At 45.1% G+C, this 22,486-nt stretch overlaps 2 protein-coding genes across 5 annotated transcripts in view; one reads left to right on the top strand and one right to left on the bottom strand.

Annotated features, from left to right (window-relative positions):
- Positions 1 to 355: 355 nt before the first annotated feature.
- On the bottom strand, positions 356 to 21,153 carry LUC7L (LUC7 like). Of its 3 annotated transcripts, XR_011364564.1 has the most exons (10): positions 20,962 to 21,153; positions 17,671 to 17,765; positions 16,266 to 16,364; positions 13,788 to 13,898; positions 12,004 to 12,147; positions 8,417 to 8,593; positions 7,586 to 7,674; positions 7,043 to 7,227; positions 6,370 to 6,782; positions 356 to 788 (listed from the first exon to the last, which is right to left on the bottom strand). XR_011364564.1 is itself a non-coding variant. In XM_069983641.1 (9 exons), exons 1-8 carry the CDS (start codon positions 21,020 to 21,022, stop codon positions 7,065 to 7,067), a joined length of 939 nt encoding a protein of 312 aa, XP_069839742.1. In that variant the 5' UTR covers positions 21,023 to 21,153; the 3' UTR covers positions 6,019 to 6,782; positions 7,043 to 7,064. The 3 variants fall into 3 exon arrangements, 2 of the variants coding, with proteins under 2 accessions (XP_069839742.1, XP_069839743.1); XM_069983641.1 differs by lacking the exon at positions 356 to 788 and having other exon boundaries at positions 6,019 to 6,782; XM_069983642.1 differs by lacking the exon at positions 356 to 788 and having other exon boundaries at positions 6,019 to 6,782; positions 7,060 to 7,227.
- FAM234A (family with sequence similarity 234 member A) overlaps positions 20,781 to 22,486 on the top strand; it is a 42,457-nt gene continuing 40,751 nt past the window's right edge. For both annotated transcript variants that reach the window (XM_069983640.1, XM_069983639.1), the window contains exon 1: positions 20,781 to 21,254. The gene's annotated coding sequence lies outside the window, so the exon portion shown is untranslated. The remainder of the gene's footprint in view (positions 21,255 to 22,486) is intronic.

Genomic DNA, 22,486 nt, shown 5'->3' with positions numbered 1-22,486 from the left:
AGCCCTTATGAAGTGGTGGGTAGATATCCCGACACTAAGTGATCTGAGGTGGAAGGAGGTGATACACTCTTATTACCCTACGGTGGTGCAAGGGACCGATTAAATCAGTTTCGTTTTCTACAGAGAACATACTATACTCCGGTGAGAATCAGGAAGATGGGGGTGATGTCCTCTGATACCTGTTTTAGCTGTCAGACTGACATCAAGGCTTTCCTCCACGCTGTGTGGGACTGTCCTAAAGTGCAGGCCTTCTGGCACTTCGTCCTGCAATTTCTGTCTGATCACTTTGAATTCCCATTTCTCTGTACCCCGTTTGGCTGGTAGGCATTATAAATGAGGTCACGCACAACAAATATTACAGATTATCCATCAGATTTCTTTTATTTTGCGCAAAAAAAAATAATTGCGATGGAATGGAAACGCACAGCTGTTCCTTCACTGGCTCGCCGGAAACAGCTAGTCAATAAATATGTCCCCCTGTATCAGGTCCTTTATGATGTTTAACTCCTTACGGGGTACTGGGGGGATACTGCTACGCCTCCACATATGGATGTTGAGTGTCTTGTCTTTGTAGTCCGCCCTCTTTATGTCCTCTTGGTTGCGTGCCCTTGCAGCAGGTAATTCTCCTCCTGGAATTACACCCAATGCTATTCACCCTGAGCCTCCAGTTGGTTACATTGGCTCCTCCTATTGTTTGTGATGCCTGATGGTGTGTTCATGTTCTAGTTCTCTGGGCGGATTGTGACTGGTTGTTACTATGCTTGTACACTATGTAAAAAGTTTAAATTCTTTAAAAAAAAAAAAAAAAAAAAGAACATCAGTGGAGAGTAAAAATCAAATGCTGGGCAGCTGCTGCCAGCACAAACACAATCATGGGGTACTATAAAAGACACAGAAGCTCACGCCAGGGTTGCAATGAAGTCTTCAGATGCAGCTGTCAAGCTGTCAGCTACATCTGAAGACTTAATTAGCGGGCATGGCGATCAGACCGTGCCCGCTAATAGCCACGGTCCGCTTTGAACCCCCCTAGGCGGCCCAGGACGTACGGGTACGCCCAGGATTGTCTAGGGGTTACGATGAAAGGTTTTACCATCATCACAGATGGGGATTCTTTACTGTAATATCAGTAAAACCAAGGAACTTCCTGCTACACAATGTTTTATGATTAACTAATAAAACAAGTTAAACAGACCATATACCTGGCTTCAAAATATAATTTATAGGTACTAAAATGTAAGTAAAGGTTGGGGATTTCTGGAGATGGGGCTTTGATCCAGGGATTTATTTTTTGTCTAGATCTTTTCCTTGTATAGGGGAACAGTTATTGCCTCTAGGTGGATTTCTGACATCTTCAGGATAAACATGTTAATATTATAGGTTTGACATGACTTCTTTTAACTATGTAAATATGTAACATGTCTAAATAATGCAAATTACTTTGCATAGAAAAATATGCCTTACAGGCCTTACGAACCTGTGGGACTGTAAAAGAAAGCATGGCCCTGACAAGAGAGCTGTCAACTAAAGCAATAAAAAGGATGATAAAACTTCTTGCAGATAGAAAATTAAGATAGATGTAGCAAAGGATGTTGGTTGTTCCCATTTCAGGTATAACAAAAAGCAGAAGGTTAACATACAGGTAGACCAAGCAAGACCTCAAAATATCAGGGTAGAAAACTTAAGCAATATGTCCTCCTGAAAACAGAAAATGCACAACATAAATTAAAACAGTAGTCACCATTTGTAAAAAAAAAAATGCAAATAATCAGCTGAATGATGTGGGACTTGAATGTAGAAAAGAATCTAGAACCAGTACTAATAGTTAAACAGAAGGAAACAAGGTTACTGTAAAGCCAGCGCTTCTCAATTCCAGTCCTTATGGCCACTAACAGGTCATGTTTTGAGGATTTCCTTAGTATTTCACAGGTGATATAATTATAATCAGGTATTATCACAGGTGTTTTTTGTATGGGATAGCCTAAAAACCTGACCTGTGGGTGGGCCATGAGGACTGGAATTGAGAAGAAATGCTGTAAGCTAAACTGAAATGACCAGGGAGCGTGGAGTGCAGGGCTGGGTGATTAATGAAATTAATTTAACCATCCACTGACACACAGGTTAAGCTTTCCCATCCGCGTGGTGACCTGTGACCTCTGCAGAGCCCGTGTGCATCCTCCTCAACCTCCCCGTGCAGCATCCACATTCCTCTGCAGTCTTCCCTTCCTGTTCCCCTGCTGGATTTTAAATAGGTAAAATTATTTGTCCTCTCATCTATCGATCTGCCTGTCTATATCAGGCATGTCAAACTCTGGCCCGCGGTGCCATTCTTTTTGGCCCACCACGCAAATTACAATTTGTATTACATCTGGCCCACAGACATTGCATTAGATTATAATATGGGTGGTCCAGACGGCTGCTTGGACCGCCCATTTTATAATCTTGTAGACCAAAGGACAGGACGGCCCCATATCCTTATATGAGAAGGTAAGTGCGTTGCCGTACCTCCATGGCAGAACCGGCAGGATGAGTTAAGTATGGGGGAGCTGTCCAGGGGTGACAGGTTCCATTTTACAACTATTGTAGGGGCTGGATATTATATAAGGGCTGGGGGAGGGCTGGCTACTGTATGAGACAATTGGGGGAGGGCTGGGCAAGTTCTCTGAACAGCCCAAGGCCCATAGTACAGGTGATCTGTCACTGGTGTCAATGTCACTGCTGTACAAACCACCCATGATGCCAAATGCTTTCTGCCATAGAGGAGCCAGCATACTAGGCCACGGGCCAGTCATCGCCATAGGATGGTGGTACATGTGTTATGGGTGGTTCATGCAGAGAGGAACCCTCCGTCTAGCAACACCAAGTGGTCTAGCACACCACGATTGCCTGTCCCTAGCAAAAGGGGGGGGGGGGGGGTTGGTGTTTAATCATGTCATAGCAATTTATCACATCATTTTTCATAGTGCACAACGATGGAAGACACACGCTGCTCTGATAGTGCCAGGAACACCACATGCACTCTTCAATAATTATCAAGGTTGGCCCCCAACTTTGTCCAATTCTTTTCATTTTGGCCCACTATGTATTTGAGTTTGACACCCTTGGTCTATATCATCAATATTTCTATGTCTTCTCGCTCTTTCATGATCAAGTCACAGTAGTGGTACCATTCTTTAGTGTCCAGCAAAAAATGTTATACTATGTATTCATAATCTCTGCATTGCATGACTAGCAGTATTTTGCAACCAAGGATTAGTATTTGCTCAGTATTTTTCGACCAAAACTAGGAGTAAATTAAAAACACAGAAAGGGTATGTTCAGACACTGCTGAAATTGAGAGGATGGCCATCATTTAACCTCAAATAACGGCTGTTATTTCAAAACAGCGGCAATGGTTTTAAAATAAGGACAATTATTTGCCATTAAATGACGGCCGTCCTCTCAATTTCAGCAGTGTGTGAACATAGCCTTTCTGTGTTTTCAATGCACTCCTGGTTTTGGTTGAAAAATAATGAACAAAAATACTGTGCGAGAACATGGCCTAAATATGTATTCCCATCCTATAAAGTAATGGCATGTCACTAGAAAATAGAGATTAAAATTAAGAATCGCCTAAATAAGAGGGCAGGGGAGGAGGTTTTATTTTTAGGCCATATCGCCCAGCCCTAGTAGAGTGTGTGATTTTTTTTGTGATAAATTATAAATCTGCATTGGCCAAGATGATGCTGGTTCTCATGTCTGGTGCCATTCTAGTACTCAATGGTATGACCAGCAAATAGATCACCATCTAATTAAAAATGTATTATGTAAATTGAAAAAACTTGTCCATGACAAAACTCCACTATGTCATCTGCCCTATGAGAATGTTGGAAGCAGCTTGAAGATATAGAATATTGTTTATGATTATTTGTGTGTCTGCCCCTCAAACAGTTCAGTCATAAAAATCTAAAGAGGAAAAAAAAATAACTAGATTTTTTTTGTTTACTCTCTAATTATATCCTCTACTTGAGCTGTGAAAACATACACTATTAATTAACATACTTAAAGGAGTGGTCCGGCGATAAAAAATTATTCACAGAATAACACACATTACAAAGTTATACAACTTTGTAATGTATGTTATGTCTGTGAATGGCCCCCTTCCCAGTGTTTCCCCCCACCCACGCTAGACCCGGAAGTGTGGTGCATTATACTCACCGCATCTCGTGTCGTCCACGGTCTCCGATCGTCAGCAGTGACGTCTTCTTCGGGAGGCCGGCGGATCTTCCCGAGTGCCGGCCACCCTCTGCAGCGTCATCCGAAGCTCAGCCGCGATTGGCTGAGCATAACTGTGCTCAGCCAATCGCGGCTGAGCAGCTGATGATGTGGCCGCGTCATCAGCCGCGATTGGCTGAGCACAGTTATGCTCAGCCAATCGCGGCTGAGCTTCGGATGACGCTGCAGAGGGCGGCCGGCACTCGGGAAGATCCGCCGGCCTCCCGAAGAAGACGTCACTGCTGACGATCGGAGACCGTGGTCGGCATGTGACAGGTAATGTATAGCGCACCACACTTCCGGGTACACGGGTGGGGGTGGTGGGACACGGGGAAGGGGGCCATTCACAGACATAACATACATTACAAAGTTGTATAACTTTGTAATGTGTGTTATTCTGTGAATAATTTTTTATCGCCGGACAACCCCTTTAACTTACATTTGATTCAGGTATGTTTTACGGAAAAAAAATATTTTAGAGAGGTTGTTGGCTCAACTAAATATTTCTAACATGGGCTTAGACTGGAATAAAAAAATGATGCAGGTTGTGAGTAGAAATCTCTTCTCAGTTGAGACCAGGCAGGAATATACATAAATAAATAAATACACACACACACACAATGGTACCTTTGTTTAAAAGTAACTTGGATTGAGATTGTTTTGCGAGAAGAGCTCAAAGTTTTTCAAAATTGTGACTTGGTTTAAGAGCTCCCTGCACTGGGTGCGAGGGGAAGTGGGGGAGGGGCATGGTATGCATAGTGGGGTCTACAGCCCTGTATTCTTACCCAGGAAGTTTCCCTGACCTTTAAAATTATAGCAGTTCCACAGGCTGGGGCTCACATCAGGGGACAGGACTGTGCAGGTAATCACTCAATAGCTTTACCCCCCTCTCTCCCTGGACAGAGGGCTGCTATTATGTGCTCACGCTATACCCTGCTCATTCCTTCCTGCAGTCTCTGTCAGCCCTTGTTTTTCCCATCCTCTCCATTCCAGCTATAATGTGCCTACACTTACACTCAGTTATACACACTGCTGCTATAATGTGCCTGCACTTACACTCAGCCACTGACACTACTGTATAGAAAGGTTTCTGTCACTGTCCTCCTGCACAGCTCTATGATTCTCACTTCCTGATTGGTCCAGGCTCAACACACACCCCTTCCCCATTGCGGTTATGTGACCACACAGACCTCTGACAGCAGCCCTGCTTCTCTATTCTAGCCTGTTGTACTACGCTCCTGCATTTTGGGGATCTACAGCTCCATCCTGTATCTAACAAACTGCTGTTTTTTAATTCTTATGCACTTACTATACATAATACACCACATGCTGCTTACTATACTCTTCAGTAACTTATAATATGACATATCCAGCTTTCTAAATGTTTGTTTCATTTGTTTTACATGTTATTCAGAATATAAAATTATTATTTTGGGGGTGTGGAACCATTTGTCTGCATTTCAATGATTTATGGGAAAATCTGATTTGGTTTAAGAGTGGTTTGGATTAAAAGCACAGTCCTGGAATGAATTATGCTCGTAATCCATGGCACCACATATATATAGATAGCGAATCGCTCATCTCTACTTCCAATGATATTCATTTAGTTTTAGAGAGGTTTTAGCAACTGTAAAGACCCTTTCAACAGGCTCCATCAACCAGTTAGAAGCCATAGTAATTTTTCCCCATCCAAAAACAGATCAGGCTCTTTTATTTCTCCTGAGCATGTAAATAAAGTGGGTCTAAATAAGGATGGCAGTCAAAAGATTTGTATTGAATAAAAGGCATTTTCTCTTTTATTTGCCAAGCCAACAGTTGAGTCTACATAGCTTAAACCACAGAGTATACAAACAGTATTGATCCATATTATGTAGCTTCAGCTAACACAATCTATTTGCTCATTACTACTTAGAAAGTGTAAACAGAAAGTGAGTAAAAAGATGCAACACATCCTATACATCTCCTCTTAAATCCATTCAGTTTATGCAAGGTAGAGAGCTGTAACACAGACATCAAGTGAAAATGATTTTTTTTTCTTTTAAGCCAAATTGAATGTTTTTGAACTTTCTAATAGAATACACTAAAACAAGAATCTGGTTTTACGTCTAGTATACGTACAAGGTTTTGAAGATTAATCGTTGATCAAATATAACTCGGATGTGGAAAGATAATAGGTTTATCTTCATATAGCGGTTTTTGGTATCTCATACTCCCCAGCTACCTCTCCTAAAATAAAACACAACCACGATGAACAAACTCTGTACACTAAACAAATATTTTAATTATACTTCAACTATTTTCAAAATTGGGGGCAAGCAGAATTGAGTAACATTACTATTTTGAAAAATAAAAAATTAAGTTTATCAAATGTGAGTTTTCAGTAAGAAAAAAAGCTTTATTATCATTTATAGAACATTGCTCGATTACTTAAAAATACAACACAAAGAATGTTATTTGAAGTACTGCAAGTTCCCCATATGCAAAATCAGACTTCATGACTGAGACACTGTAGTTGTGTAATTCCAGCAGATCTAAAATATAAAAAAAGAAGATGTAGTCCAGTTTACAATGCAAAACAGAAGATAATAACTACCATAATAATAACTATGATACTTCATTGTCACTACTCAGCATTGTAGTAGTATGCTATGAACAAACTGCTCTAGTTCAGTGTAGCACCATATTTATTCACCATAAATTCCATATGGATGCTATATGAAGACAGAGGATAAAACTGTTAGCCGGACAAGTCCCTCCCCCCCACGCACATAGCCAATGACAATGGCAATACCTATTTTGGCTGCTTACAGGAGTTACTTTCTTGAGCGCTCCCTATCACGTGAACCGCCATGGTGACTTTTATTACGACTTCCTGAGCGACTACGATGATGCCTATGCCGGTCTCTTGACCTCGATCTTCGTTTGTCACGAGAAGTTGATCGCGATCTTCGTCTCCTCCTGTCTCTGGACCGGGAACTGCAATTCAAACACAAGCAACTTCAGAGAAATCAGAAAAAGAAACCCTTCAAAAACATTCTGCCTACTTCCAGGCTGTGTGGTAACAGTTGCCTTTCCTTCTAGCTAGAGATAAGCAAAATGTCAGTAAATGTAAGCAAAACACTAAACTGATAGCTCTGCTGTCGATTCCAGTAGTCTGCATTATCAGTTCTCTAAAGTCTGAGATCGCCTAGGACTGTGCCAATTTTTCTGACAACTAAAATACTTTAGAACCAAAGCTAAATTATGCCAACTAAACTAATCAATGGCGGAGCAGTAATATTTGCTCATCTTTTTTAAGCAAAAAGTGGATACCATTTTGTTTCTAGACACTTACCGCTTTCCTGCTCTCTCTTCACGGTCTCGCTCTTCTCGTCTCCGCAAGCGTTCCTGGTTTCGTTTTTCCTGCTTGCTAGCAACTGTTTTCTAAATTTGATATAAAATACAAGCTCAGACTAGATATGTCATAAATTACTCATTGCAAAAAAAACAAGTCGTCCTGACGCTCCCACATTTCCCTTTCATTAGGATGGAGAGTGGCCATTCTAGGGATTCTGACAGAATTGTGAAGTGCTGTGGAATCTGTGGGCGTTATATAAATAAAATTATATATATTTTTATTTTATTAGGTCAGGATATTTTCTACTAAACAAGTTTTAATGTGTCACACAATTGGATGGTTGCGTTTCACAACCTATGGCTCAACATACATGATGTTACTCTTTCAGTTCTAGTGGAATAAGGACTAGAGATGAGCGAACCTCGAGCATGCTCGGGTTCATCCGAACCCGGGCGTTCAGCATTTGATTAGCGGTGGCTGCTGAAGTTGGATAAAGCCCTAAGGCTATGTAGAAAATGTGGATATAGTCATTGGCTGTATCCATGTTTTCCAGACAACCTTAGAGCTTTATCCAACTTCAGCAGCCACCGCTAATCAAATGACGAACGCTCGGGTTCGGATGAAATCGAGCATGCTCGAGGTTCGCTCATCTCTAATAAGGACAGATTATCTATACAGTTTAGTTTATAAGCCACACATTCTAATAAGTTTTCTAATCAATATGAAACAAAGCTCTGGGGCTACATACCACAAGTAATGACACTTCAAGTAATGAAAAGCTAAATTATCACTGAAAACACGATAAACCAGAGAAAACTTAATACTTACTCTCATTTGCTCAAGTTTCTCACGGATGAGAATAAAGCCTAGATGCAACTTTCCTCCAAAGTGATCTGCAAGTCGCCGATCATTGTCATGTAAGCCAAGGTATGCAGAACACACTTCACAAACCCGCAGTTTCTGCTGCTGAAAGCTGGATGCAGGCATTGAATTGCGGTACTCATCCTAACAACACAGGAGTAGATCATGTTTACAACTTTATGAAGAGTATCAAGAATACATTTTTCTGAATTACATAATTAAAATGACATAACAGCACTGGTAGGAGCAGCAAAAAAAAAAAAAAAAAACAAACAAAAAAAAAACACCTGGGGTAGGGCTGGGCGGTATACCGTGAAAATACCGATACCGTCTCTGGCGTCGGTTAACCGATCTCAACTTTGCCAGGACGGTATCTGCGGTATTTCACATGTTTGTGGTGTGCTGAGCAGGGATGCCGGCAGCCAGGCAGGACGTGGCTGCAGCAGATCGGATGAGGGATGACTGAGCTCCTACACTACAGCCCGGGGATCCGGATTATCTCCCCCCGGGCCCCAAGCCGTGGACACTGAGCCTGTGGAGAACAGCGGCGGAGTGCAGCCTCTAAGTGTCCTGCGCTCCCCGCCTAGGCCTCTCTCCCCAGTCAGCGCATGCAGCACAGAGCCGAGGACCGGGTGACTGCTCTGCCCCCTCCCCCTCCTGTCACTGCCGGGACCCGTCCAGAGGCTCCAGTCACTGTGCGCTGCCACAACTCTCCCCCTCTGTGAAACTAACAGCAGCTCTCATGAGGGTAAGGGTGGTATTACACGGGCCGAGCAGGGCCCGATAATACCTGTAAACGAGCAGCGATCTGCTAGATCGTTGCTCGTTTACTGGACCTATTACACGGCCCGATAATCGTTTGACAAGAGCTGCAAGGACATCGTTACCGATGTCCTTGCAGCCCTTGCTAAACTGGTATACATTACCCATCCACGTTCCAGGGCTGCTCCTGCGTCCGCTTCTCCCGGGGGTCCCGCGCGCTCTCTAGCGTCACAGCAGCCTGTCAGCTGGTAGGCCGCTCAGCCAATCACAGGCCGGGACCGCCGCGGCCTGTGATTGGCTGAGCGGCCTATCAGCTGACAGGCCTCTGTGACGCTAGAGCGCGCGCGGGACGCAGGGAGAAGCGGGCGGCAGGAGCAGCCCTGGAACACGGATGGGTAATGTATATCGTTAGTCGCCGGCCACGCACCGCTATTACACGCAGCGGTGCGCGGTCGGCGCCCGACGAAAATAGGTTCTAACCTATATCAACGATCAGCCGATGATCGTTGTCATCGGCTGATCGTTGCATTTATTACACGGAGCGATAATCGGTCGAATCGGGCCAATTCGGGCGATTATCGTTCCGTGTAATACCACCCTAACCTCTTCCTACTATGTGCCGCTGCCGTCCACACAGCCCTCCCCCCGTCACCAGTCTCCAGGAGGTACACTCTCCAGCCGCAGGGTTGTAGATCATCCCCCCCCAGGCCAGATAACGATAGAAGCGACAGTGTCTGTGTTGCAGCAGGTTACTGCACGGAGGAGCCGCTGTCTTGTTTAGCTGCCGTGCTCTCCTCTTATCACTGACACTTGAGGCAGAGGCTAACGGAGGAACGAGCAGAGCAGAGCTGTCACAGTTCATGAACATTACAATAGCAGAGCTGTCTCAGTAGTCTGCTGTGTGTGTATAGAGAGACCTGTCTCCCTCTCCTGAGTATATAGAGAGACCTTTCCCCCCTCCTGTGTATATATAGAGAGACCTGCCCCCCCTCCTGTGTATAGAGAGACCTGCCCCCCCCTCCTGTGTATAGAGAGACCTGCCCCCCCCTCCTGTGTATAGAGAGACCTGCCCCCCCCTCCTGTGTATAGAGACCTGCCCCCCCTCCTGTGTATAGAGACCTGCCCCCCCTCCTGTGTATACAGAGAGACCAGTCCCCCCCTTCTGTGTATAGAGAGACCTGTCCCCCCTCCTGTGTATAGAGACCTGTCCCCCCTCCTGTGTATAGAGAGACCTGTCCCCCCTCCTGTGTATAGAGAGACCTGTCCCCCCTCCTGTGTATAGAGAGACCTGTCCCCCCTCCTGTGTATAGAGAGACCTGTCCCCCCTCCTGTGTATAGAGAGACCTGTCCCCCTCCTGTGTATAGAGAGACCTGTCCCCCCTTCTGTGTATATATAGAGACCCGTCCCCCTCCTGTGTATATAGAGAGACCTGTCCCCCTCCTGTGTATAGAGACCTGTCCCCCTCCTGTGTATATAGAGACCTGTCCCCCCTTTTGTGTATATATAGAGACCTGTCCCCCTCCTGTGTATATAGAGAGACCTGTCCCCCTCCTGTGTATATAGAGAGACCAGTCCCCCTCCTGTGTATATAGAGAGACCAGTCCCCCTCCTGTGTATAGAGAGACCTGTCCCCCTCCTGTGTATAGAGAGAGACCTGTCCCCCCTCCTGTGTATATAGAGAGACCTGCCCCCCCTCCTGTGTATAGAGAGACCTGTCCCCCTCCTGTGTATAGAGAGACCTCTCCCTCTCCTGTGTGTAGGTAGCTGTATAACTCTGAGACCCCCTAATAATGACAATAGACTAAATTCACAGCCTTGTGTTGCTGCTCAGTGAGTTACTTTTCTTTTTTTGAACAAAATATCCCGAGTTTGGCATAGGCAAGTGGGTGTGGCTTGTAAAATGGGCGTGACTTACAAAGGGGCGTGTCATAGTTATCGTTTAATTATCGTTACCGCAGCTACATGTGCGATAAACGGCGATATTGATTTAGGCCAATATCGCCCAGCCCTAACCTGGGGTCACCTGGGGAAAGACTGAACTCTAGCTTACAATCCTGTTGTCTTTGTTAAAGGTGTAATTTAGAATGTTAAGAGTGTTACACTAAGGGCCATATAGCATAGGCAAATATAGCATTTGCTGTAAGTGAGCGCTGAACTGCTAGATTAGAGCTCGCTTACCTTGGCTATTACACTGCATAATGATTGTACAGCAAGGGCATCATTAGTGATGTCTGTGCAGCCCTTGCTTTGCATATAGACTATAATAATGTTTTACTTACCTCTCCATGCTCCCTGATGTCCTCCTGGCTTTTTGCCCGCTCACCACAGCTGCTGCTAAAGCTTCTAAACCAGTCTGAAGTAACAAGCCGCTCAACTGATCACTGTTGTGACAGGACAGCACCACAACCTGTGATTGGCTGAGCAACCTATTACATCAGAGACTGCTTGAGAAGAATTAGTGACGGCTGCAGTGAGTGGGGAACAGGCAGGATGAAACCAGGAAGCGTGGACAGGTAAGTAATAACTATTATTTTGTTCATACTTTCATCAGCCACTGTCCACGCACTTTCTAAAACACTGAGCGATGCGTGGACGGCAGTCGATTTTTACATTCTGAAAGACAACGATCAGCTGATAAGCTCCTCGGCTGATCATTGTCTTTATTACATGGGGTGATATCTGCTCGATTCTGCCTGATTGAACCGATAATCGCCCAGTGTAAAAAATGAAGCGTAAAACAGGCAAACCAGCTCAGAAATATTACTTGCATAAAAGGGAAACATGGACCCACCTCAGCCTCTCGCTTCCGAGCCTTTACTCTTTCCATCTCCATTAGAATTCTCTGTGACTCATCAACATTCCCTTCAGCTCCTAGTTGTTCAGCTTTTGCCAACAGTTTTCCAATCTCTTCATTCAACTCATGAACTTTTTCTGCCTTAAAAAGAACATAAAAATTAAAGTAAGAAAAATTATAAAGACATTTGTGAGCTGTGCATTTATTCTGATTATAATATAAATTATATACCTAGATCAGATATGAAAAACAACTATAATGGTCACTAATGTAAAACTGCACTGACGCATCGGTGACCCTAATTTTTCTTCAGCTTGTTTGAACGTCAAAGAGCCTGCAATCTATAATGCCATGGTAATGTGTGTATGCACATGTGTTTTAATGCTCACACCTATATAAGATGAGTAACTTTGTAAGTACTTGCATTGCTTATATCATACTGCTCCTGAATTTTAGCTTGTATTACACCTCAGAGGTGCATGGACAATTCTTGTTGCCACTAAAAATGCTAAGTAGGCTTGACGTACCGACAAAACATTGGCCAATAGAAAAGGGTCCCTTGTCCTAGAGGCATGTCACGGGCTAGGGTCTGTATGATCAGAGTCCTACTGACAGTTACAGAAAGGCTAAGGTTAGGCACTATAAGGTGCCCATACACTGTAAATTAAAGTTAATAAAAGAGAATGATTTTAACCAAAATGATTGTTCAATGGCTAACAATTATCAACAAACGATTGTTTTAGCCAACCAATGACAGATCATCTTCCGAAAAGTGAGGCATGTCGAACATTTTCAGATGATAGTTGGCAAAAATATTTTTCAGGAAATAATATTCTCAGGACAATCTCAAAGCAAGACATCATTTTTCCTTCACCTGATCACGTATGAACAGCTTGAAAAACTTCAGTGGTCAATACAGACTAAAATGTGTATGGTTGGGTCTATGAGAAGATCGCCCATCAGACGACTGTTTGTATAACAGCAACCTACTTTTATATGATGTCCATGGCCACCTATACTCCTCGGCTCACTGCAAGAGACAGATTACATAGACTAATAATGAAAAAAAGTCTCCTGCAGCAAGAGGGAAAAGGTGACGAGCCAGGGAATGAAGTGCAAAGATGACCGCTTTTCTGAGCTCTGACTAACAATCGGTGGGGGTCTAAGCAAGCAGTGACAGGGATATTGCAAGTAAAAACCAAGAATTTGAAGGACATGGTTACTTTGCCTAGCTATCCCATAAACATGCATGTTCAATGGGGACAGGGGAATAAGCCGCTGCTTTTATCTTCCCAAATACACAGATTATACTAAAACAAACAACCATAAACAAATATAAGGATATTAACAGTAGAAGTATCCAACATTCATCTGTGTACCATGGTTTTTAATCATTGCGCTAATAAGAACGTAGTGAAAAGTGTTCACAGCAACACACAATAAGTTTGGTGGGGGTCTAGCGTCTGTTACTCCACCGATCAGCTGATCGAAGGAGCCATGCATTATTTACCAGGTAGAGCCGTATTTCTTAATGGCTATGCCTGGTACTGCAACTTACTGAAGCTTAGTCCCATTTAAGACAGTCATTACACAGAGCTTTTCCCGGTAATGAACAGTCCACAGCATTTGTCCAATCATCACAGCCACTTCAAGAACATGATTTATGAGGTTGCTGGGAGTGAGACTACATCATTCTGATACTGCTGGCCCAAGGATAGGCCATGAATAACAAAGTGCCAGAAGAACCCTTTTAACTCTCGTTGGAATATTCGATGGAATACCTTTACGGCAACTTCCGCACTAATTTCCTCCTGTGTTTCAGCAAGACGTTTCTTTGCAAGTTCAGTTCTTCTATCACACTCCGCAATGAAGGTCTCCAAATGATCCATAGCCTAAAATAACAAATCGTACACAAAGTCAATAAATAAATGTATCTTTAAATGTGAGCTAAAAGACAGACAACAGAACTGCGACTCCCTAGTAATTTCCTTTTCATAAATGAGATCCTGTATGCATCCACTATTAGCTTTATAAATGTATTCTACTTTAAAGATAAGTGAACTATTGCTTACTACATACAACATCATAGCACGATTTACATGCAATCAAAAGATCTATAAATTGCAAATAACTAGAACTTAGGACAAAGAATGGTAGCACAAGTAGTATCTGCTTTACAGTAATAGGTATGTGAAATAGTATATAGCAATTCTTCCTGTCATCTAAGCCCCAAACGTTGTTATTCCCCAACAAATACACTTAACCAGCCTGCTGCTGGATACACTGCACACGGCTCAGATAACATCTTCTGCAGCACTGTACAAAATAATACAAAAAGGGAGTTAACAATAACATGATTTTTACATTTTCACAAACATGGTACAACAGGTAAAGGAACCTGCCTAAATCCAAAGGGAAACTAATTGGAAATAAAAGACCAACAAAACAGAGGGAAAAAAAAAAAAAAAAAAAAAAAAAAAAGCTAAAAACTAAATATAGTATTAAAATGTAGACATTTCCATATGCAGCCAACAAAGGTGGATATCTTATTTAAGACATTAGACACATCCAAAATGTCTATTTAGAAGTGAAAATTGCAAACTAAAGTTTTCTAGCTGTTCACCATCCAATACCTAGTAATGCTTCTATGGGGACACTTACATGTTGACAATCCTGTCAGAAAGAGATCACTATGTACTAGGTGATACAGGTGATACGTGCATAGGTGCACGTATCACCTATGCTGACTGTAGTGAAACTATTGCTGTGTAATAAAGGGACTGGATCAATAGTTAATAGTAGTTTTACTAATCAACAAGAAATGTTTTTCTTCTGATAGTATTTTTTAGTTTGTGTTCTGTTAAAAAGGATGTGGCCATCTTGCATGATCTGCTGTTAACACCACTCAGAGCTATGCTTTATAGCAGCTACATAAACCATAGAACACTGGTGTGTGGAGATTTTCATGAATTTCTAGGGGCCGTGTTCTGGGCATGTTCTGTGATTTGTGCAGAGGTCGATTGCCAAAGCACAAAAAGGATTAGACAACCCCTTCAAGGCTATGTTGTATTTAGGTAGGCACCTCTTTGTGTTTTGGACCCACATTTGGCGCTGATATCTCTGCAAATTATGCAAAAGTGATAAAATAAATTCTTACCACAGGTCAACTTCCACATGATAAAATCCCACAGAATGTGGATGACTTTTTTGCAGCACTTCTTTCTCGTGTGAACGTACCCTAATCCTGCCTGTAGTAAGAGCATTATGAAGTAATCTCTACAGAATTTATAAGACAATGGTCAGTGAGAAAAATGCAGGATCTATGGAGTATCTGTGTGTATATATTTTCTATGTGGTCCTATGCTTGGTTAAAAGGAAATGTACCATCAGGCCGGGGCTGAAGCACTGGAGGCGGGCTGACCCACCCCCAGTGGGAGGAAACCCCTGCCCCTCTATGACACAGCTCCATTAAAATCAATGGAGCCATATCATAAGAGGGGCAGGGTTTCTGCCCACTTGGGGGTGGGTACGATCACATGGCCAAAGAGCATGCCATTTGTGGCATGGACATTGTGCCAATTTGAATTGAATGGGAGACGGGGACTTTGTGCAATCTTGCTTTGAAGCTCTAGGACAGGATCCTTCTGTGTTTCTGATGAGTTGGAGAAAGGTAAAAGGCAGTGCGACATACAGGTAAGGCCCCGCACCTCTAGGTTTCTCACAACACCGTACTGGTTTTACCCTTGGTGAATCCATATTTAAAATCAAGTAGATAGTTAACATGTAAACCCTGTATTTACCACCAAGTGTCTGCTTTAATGCAGAGAATATACATATTACAATCATTGCAAAAGAAATCTGTCCTATCTGCCAGTACGACTGGAAATCAGGGCTGTGACAATAACCAGCACTTCCAAGTAGCTTTTATAAGGATAAGATAGCACTGTTTGCTTTCTGCTCCTAACTGGTGTGTCCTACTTGGGAAAACTTTTGGGATGGAAACATAGTTGATACCGAAGAGGGAAAAAATATATGATAACATTTACCAGAACACATCTGAACAAAATGAGTAACTGTATAATTACAGCAAAGAATCCTTCCAGAATACAACCCCTCAACCCCCCTCTGCCCCCCACAGGAACTTACGTGAAAATGAAATCAACAGCAAGACAGGCATTTAGTCACTTCCCTTTATCAGTGATTTTACAGGCATCCACACAGTTCAGTACAACACATAGAAAGAAACAAAAACAACTTACATCAAGCTCAAAGAACAGATCTTTTTCTTTACTTGCAATTTCATAATCGGCCCTCAGTGCCAAGTCATGAATCTTGGTGCACTCACCCAAATCCATCCTCTGGGGAAAGAAACAATGGTAAGCAGTTTTCAGGTTAGCCACATCAAAGCTGATCAACCACAAATTCATAGCTATTGCTCAGGATTTATTCTTAAAGGGGTATTCCACATAAATATAACTTTGCATAAGCCGCTGCCCTTGCTGAGACTAACAATTAAATTCATTCCAGTTATCTATTCAGTCTCCCTCCCCTGGTTCTGAGCTGCTGCTTTGTGCTGAAGACAAAGAAATATGTATGTGAGCTGTTCCCTCAGTCTCTGCTCTGAAGCCCCTCCTTCCCCCTCTTTTCCAAGGCGGCTCATATAAACAGGTCTCTGGCTGTGTCTGAAACTTTGTAGCAACTCTAATGTAGGGAGGGTTACTCACAGTGAGGTCAACAGCAACTTGACCTCAGAATAACCCTCACAACATTACAAAGTTGCAGATAAAGCATACCAGGGACTTGTTTACATCAGCCATCTCAGAAGGGAGCGAAATAGTTTCCTTTGTCTTCAGCACTAAGCAACAGGATCAGACCTAAGGGAAGGAGACTGAATAGATAATAAGTATGGAATGAATTGTTAGTCTCCCCATGGGCAGCAACACATCAAAAGTTAGAATATCCCTTTAAATTTCTTTTATCCTTCTAAGAATTTACTTAAAGGGGCAGTGCTGCTCTAAACTTTAATTCCCAAAATAAAACACATTACAAAGTTATACAACTTTGTAATGTATGTTATGTGTGTTCCCCCCCACCCACGCTAAACCCGGAAGTGTGGTGCATTATACTTATCGCAGTCAATGTCACAAGATGATGGCTGGGGGTCGACATGAATGCGGTAAGTATAATGCACCACACTTCCGGGTCTAGCGTGGGTGGGGGGGAACACAGGGAAGGGGGCCATTCACATACATAACACACATTACAAAGTTGTATAACTTTGTAATGTGTGTTATTTTGTGAATTAAAGTTTAGCGCCACACTATCCCTTTAACCTGGGGGAAAACAGAAAAACCCTATACTTATTTTCCTCGCTCCCTCTGCTGCTGCAGGTCTCTCAGAGCTGGTCCTGTTGCACAATGCTTCTTCCGTTTGGGATTCCGTACATGTATTATTCCATGCCATCCTCAAATACAAGAAGCTGAGTGTGACGGAACTAGTTTCATGTGAACAGCGGTGGACAGATGACAGAGAAAGACAAGTATAGGGTTTCTGTGTTATCAGTCTGAACATTTTTTTTTCCAGCACCTCTAAGAATACCTGTGTACAGAGAACCTGTTGGACAGCACATGCCATTGATGCAAACAAGAGAGTTACAAATCTCACCGTTCCTGCAAGTATATCATGAGGACAGCAGTCCAGGAGATGACTTTTGCAGACACGATCATCTGTAAACTTGACTCGCTGCCGGGTCTCATCACCTGCAGGACAGATAAGCAGAGGTCAGGCATAGGAAAAGATTGCTATAAACGGGAGCAAAACACAGAGCAAAGTAATTCTTTAAGATGTCAAGAGTTTACTACAGCTCTAAGGGCCAGATCTTTCCCTTCATTAGTTCCCGTATTTTCACAGGATATCCTTCTACTGATGCGCTGGGTCTCCTTTTGTGATCTTTCCATATTGGCTCTTAAAATTTGCACAAACTTCCCACGCATGACCAATGACATCAGGTGAAAGACAAATGATCTCAGGAAATATTTCGAGGAAATTCTTTCCTGAAGGTATGTTTGTGAATGAGAGCTCTTTCTTGAACACAGATTATTTCCTCGAAGTTCCAACACTGAAACCTCCTTTTCAGATGATACCAGCCTGTCATTGGTTGGGCAAAATGATCGTTTCTTTATAAATTTTGAACGAAACAGTCCATTTTCATGAAAGAGAAGTCAAGCAAAATTTTTTTTATTAAAGTATTGTATTGCCCCCCAAAAGTTATACAAATCTCCAAAATACACTTATTACAGGAAATGCTTATAAAGTGCTTTTTTTCCCTGCACTTACTACTGCATCAAGGCTTCACTTCCTGGATAAAATGGTGATGTCACGACCCGACTCCCAGAGCTGTGCGGGCTGTGGCTGCTGGAGAGGATGATGGCAGAGGGATGCTCAGTGTCCCTCCAGTGCCCTGTGTCCCTCAGTGTCCCCCTGCCATCATTCTCTCCAGCAGCCACAGCCCGCACAGCTCTGGGAGTCGGGTCGTGACATCACCATTTTATCCAGGAAGTGAAGCCTTGATACAGTAGTAAGTGCAGGGAAAAAGTAATTTATGTGCATTTCCCGTGATAAATGTATATTGATTTATATAACTTCTGGGGGCAATACAATACTTGTAATAAAAATTTCCGCCGGACTTCTCCTTTAAAGTGACTGTACCACCAGGCCCAGGCTGAAGCACTGGAGGTGGACCAACCCACCCCCAGTGGGAAGAAACCCCTGCCCCTCCATGACGTGACTCCATTAGAATCAATGGAACCCTATCATAGAGGGGCTAGGGTTTCCTCCCAGTAATGGTGAGTAGGCCCACCTCCAGTGCTTCAGCCTGGGCCTGGTGGTACAGTCACTTTAAGATGTCTCAATCAAGCAGAGCGCTATGGTCATATCTCATAGGACTGTGGGACAAAGGACGCAGCAATCTTGTTGCAATGGTCAATTACACCACTAATAGCGGACCCTACACCGAACCTGTATAGTTGTACAGTGACCTCTATCATCCTAGGATAAGAACGTCCATACACATGGATAACACACAATGTAAGAGGCCAGCAGCCCATTCCTGGCTTATATCAGAACGTCTTTCTCCTCCGATAGCCATGTATTTTCACCATGTTCTGGTAAGTGCAGCATGGCTGACACCAGTGCAAACACTACACCCCCCATCATGCTATGGGCTCCCCACCAGCAACATTTACCCTTCCTGCTGCCAAGGAAGCCGCCTGACACATTGTAACAGTGAAATACATGATGATCTTTTCAGGAATGGGATCTGATTGCTGCCAGCTGTATGCCATCTGGTGCGCAGTCTGCCCTGGCATATGGGAATGATATGGAGGCCAGTGCAGATCCCTAGGGCCCCCACCACATACACAGACACACTAGAAGGGGCCCCCACCACATACACAGACACACTAGAAGGGGCCCCCACCACATACACAGACACACTAGAAGGGGCCCCCACCACATACACAGACACACTAGAAGGGGCCCCCACCACATACACAGACACACTAGAAGGGGCCCCCACCACATACACAGACACACTAGAAGGGGCCCCCACCACAGACACAGACACACTAGAAGGGGCCCCCACCACATACACAGACACACTAGAAGGGGCCCCCACCACATACACAGACACACTAGAAGGGGCCCCCACCACATACACAGACACACTAGAAGGGGCCCCCACCACATACACAGACACACTAGAAGGGCCCCCCACCACATACACAGACACACTAGAAGGGCCCCCCACCACATACACAGACACACTAGAAGGGCCCCCCACCACATACACAGACACACTAGGAGGGCCCCCACCACATACACAGACACACTAGGAGGGGCCCCCACCACATACACAGACACACTAGGAGGGGCCCCCACCACATACACAGACACACTAGGAGGGGCCCCCACCACATACACAGACACACTAGGAGGGGCCCCCACCACATACACAGACACACTAGGAGGGGCCCCCACCACAGACACACTAGGAGGGGCCCCCACCACATACACAGACACACTAGAAGGGGCCCCCACCACATACACAGACACACTAGAAGGGGCCCCCACCACATACACAGACACACTAGAAGGGGCCCCCACCACAGACACACTAGAAGGGGCCCCCACCACATACACAGACACACTAGAAGGGGCCCCCACCACATACACAGACACACTAGAAGGGGCCCCCACCACATACACAGACACACTAGAAGGGGCCCCCACCACATACACAGACACACTAGAAGGGGCCCCCACCACATACACAGACACACTAGGAGGGCCCCCACCACATACACAGACACACTAGGAGGGCCCCCACCACATACATAGATACACTAGGAGGGCCCCCACCACATACACAGACACACTAGGAGGGCCCCCACCACATACACAGACACACTAGAAGGGGCCCCCACCACATACATAGATACACTAGGAGGGCCCCCACCACATACATAGATACACTGTGAGGGCCCCTGGGGGGGACGCAATAAGAGCACAGAAACAGTAAAGAATAGCCGATAACTTTCTAATAGGTTCCAATACTTTTCTCCCAGGGGCCAGGGGGAGGCCTCGCTTTATAACATCATAAATGCCGTATACAACCACCTCGGCTCTTCTCTATCCGCGCACCTAATGGACACGACAATAGAGCAGCTGGCAGCGCCTCAGCTCCACGTGTAGTAAAGAAGCGGCCGCCAGAGGGCGCCGCACAGTCCGGGAGCGCAGGCGGTTGTGTATCGGGCACGATCCCTCACAGGAGCCCCTTGCTCTCAGTAGTGTTAGTGGCCCGCAGAGCCCGGGGCTGTGTGCAGGCCTCCGTACAGCGACTCCCAATACCCTCACCCCCGCCGCGGTGCATCCCGCCGACCAGGCCGGCCCACTCACCATCCCGCGCCGTGCCCATCAGCTGGTCCAGCAGGGCCCTCATCTGTGCCTGAGCCGACATTATAACTGCTAGGTGGCCTGCCCGGGCACTCCGCTCTCTCCTCTGGCTGACGACTATCCTCCCACAGCCCAGTCAGGCGACCCAAAGCGAAGGATTGTGGGAAGACGGAAGGACCGGAAGTGGAGGTCCCATTCTCCTTTGTGTCCGTGCTGTAAAAGATAGCCAGAACTTTAGTTCCGCCTCTGCTGCCTTGTGTACGTGAAGGTGAATATTGAAATTTCCACAAGGAAGGGTAAGTACTGTATGGGGTGACTGAGGTGCTGGCAGGAGACACGAGGCACAGCACTGTGATACTACTGTATGTACGGTAACTGAGTATACTGGGGCTTGTAGTGCACTCTCAGCCAGGGCTTTAATAAGTTATGTACACGATGCTTATACACTGGTGGGATTGCTTGTGTGACTCGCAGCCTTACAGCACTGTAGTCGGGACAGTTGTGAGATGATAGTCAGCGTCTCCAGGCGGCCACACAGTCCGGGCTCTGCCCTGTTGTGGAGGACAGGCCTGGAAGTGACGCAGCGCCGCACAGTGTGGTTGTAGCCGGAGACCCTGAGGCAGGAAGCGCCCAGGAACCAATCATGTAGTTCCCCGAGCTGGGGAAGAATAACACTGCTGCACATGTATTATAAGGTATAGCCTTCACTTACGTAAGAGCAGAGCTGTAATAAGCACATGAAGACCCTTACAACACCAGGAGGGCTGGGCTAGTAAGAGACACCCAACACCAGGAGGGCTGGGCTAGTAAGAGACACCCAACACCAGGAGGGCTGGGCTAGTAAGAGACACCCAACACCAGGAGGGCTGGGCTAGTAAGAGACACCCAACACCAGGAGGGCTGGGCTAGTAAGAGACACCCAACACCAGGAGGGCTGGGCTAGTAAGAGACACCCAACACCAGGAGGGCTGGGCTAGTAAGAGACACCCAACACCAGGAGGGCTGGGCTAGTAAGAGACACCCAACACCAGGAGGGCTGGGCTAGTAAGAGACACCCAACACCAGGAGGGCTGGGCTAGTAAGAGACACCCAACACCAGGAGGGCTGGGCTAGTAAGAGACACCCAACACCAGGAGGGCTGGGCTAGTAAGAGACACCCAACACCAGGAGGGCTGGGCTAGTAAGAGACACCCAACACCAGGAGGGCTGGGCTAGTAAGAGACACCCAACACCAGGAGGGCTGGGCTAGTAAGAGACACCCAACACCAGGGGGGCTGGGCTAGTAAGAGACACCCAACACCAGGAGGGCTGGGGTAGTAAGAGACACCCAACACCAGGAGGGCTGGGGTAGTAAGAGACACCTAAAACCAGGAGGGCAGGGGTAGTAAGAGACACCTCCCCCCAACACCAGGAGGGCTGGGGTAGTAAGAGACACCCAACACCAGGAGGGCTGGGGTAATAAGAGACACCTCCCACACCACCAGGAGGTCTGGGATAATAGACACCTCCCCCAACACCGGGAGGGCTG

This window comes from Dendropsophus ebraccatus, chromosome 9 (genome assembly GCF_027789765.1).
Source record: "Dendropsophus ebraccatus isolate aDenEbr1 chromosome 9, aDenEbr1.pat, whole genome shotgun sequence".
Taxonomy (NCBI): domain Eukaryota; kingdom Metazoa; phylum Chordata; class Amphibia; order Anura; family Hylidae; genus Dendropsophus; species Dendropsophus ebraccatus.
This window is presented reverse-complemented; position numbering and strand designations above follow the sequence as displayed.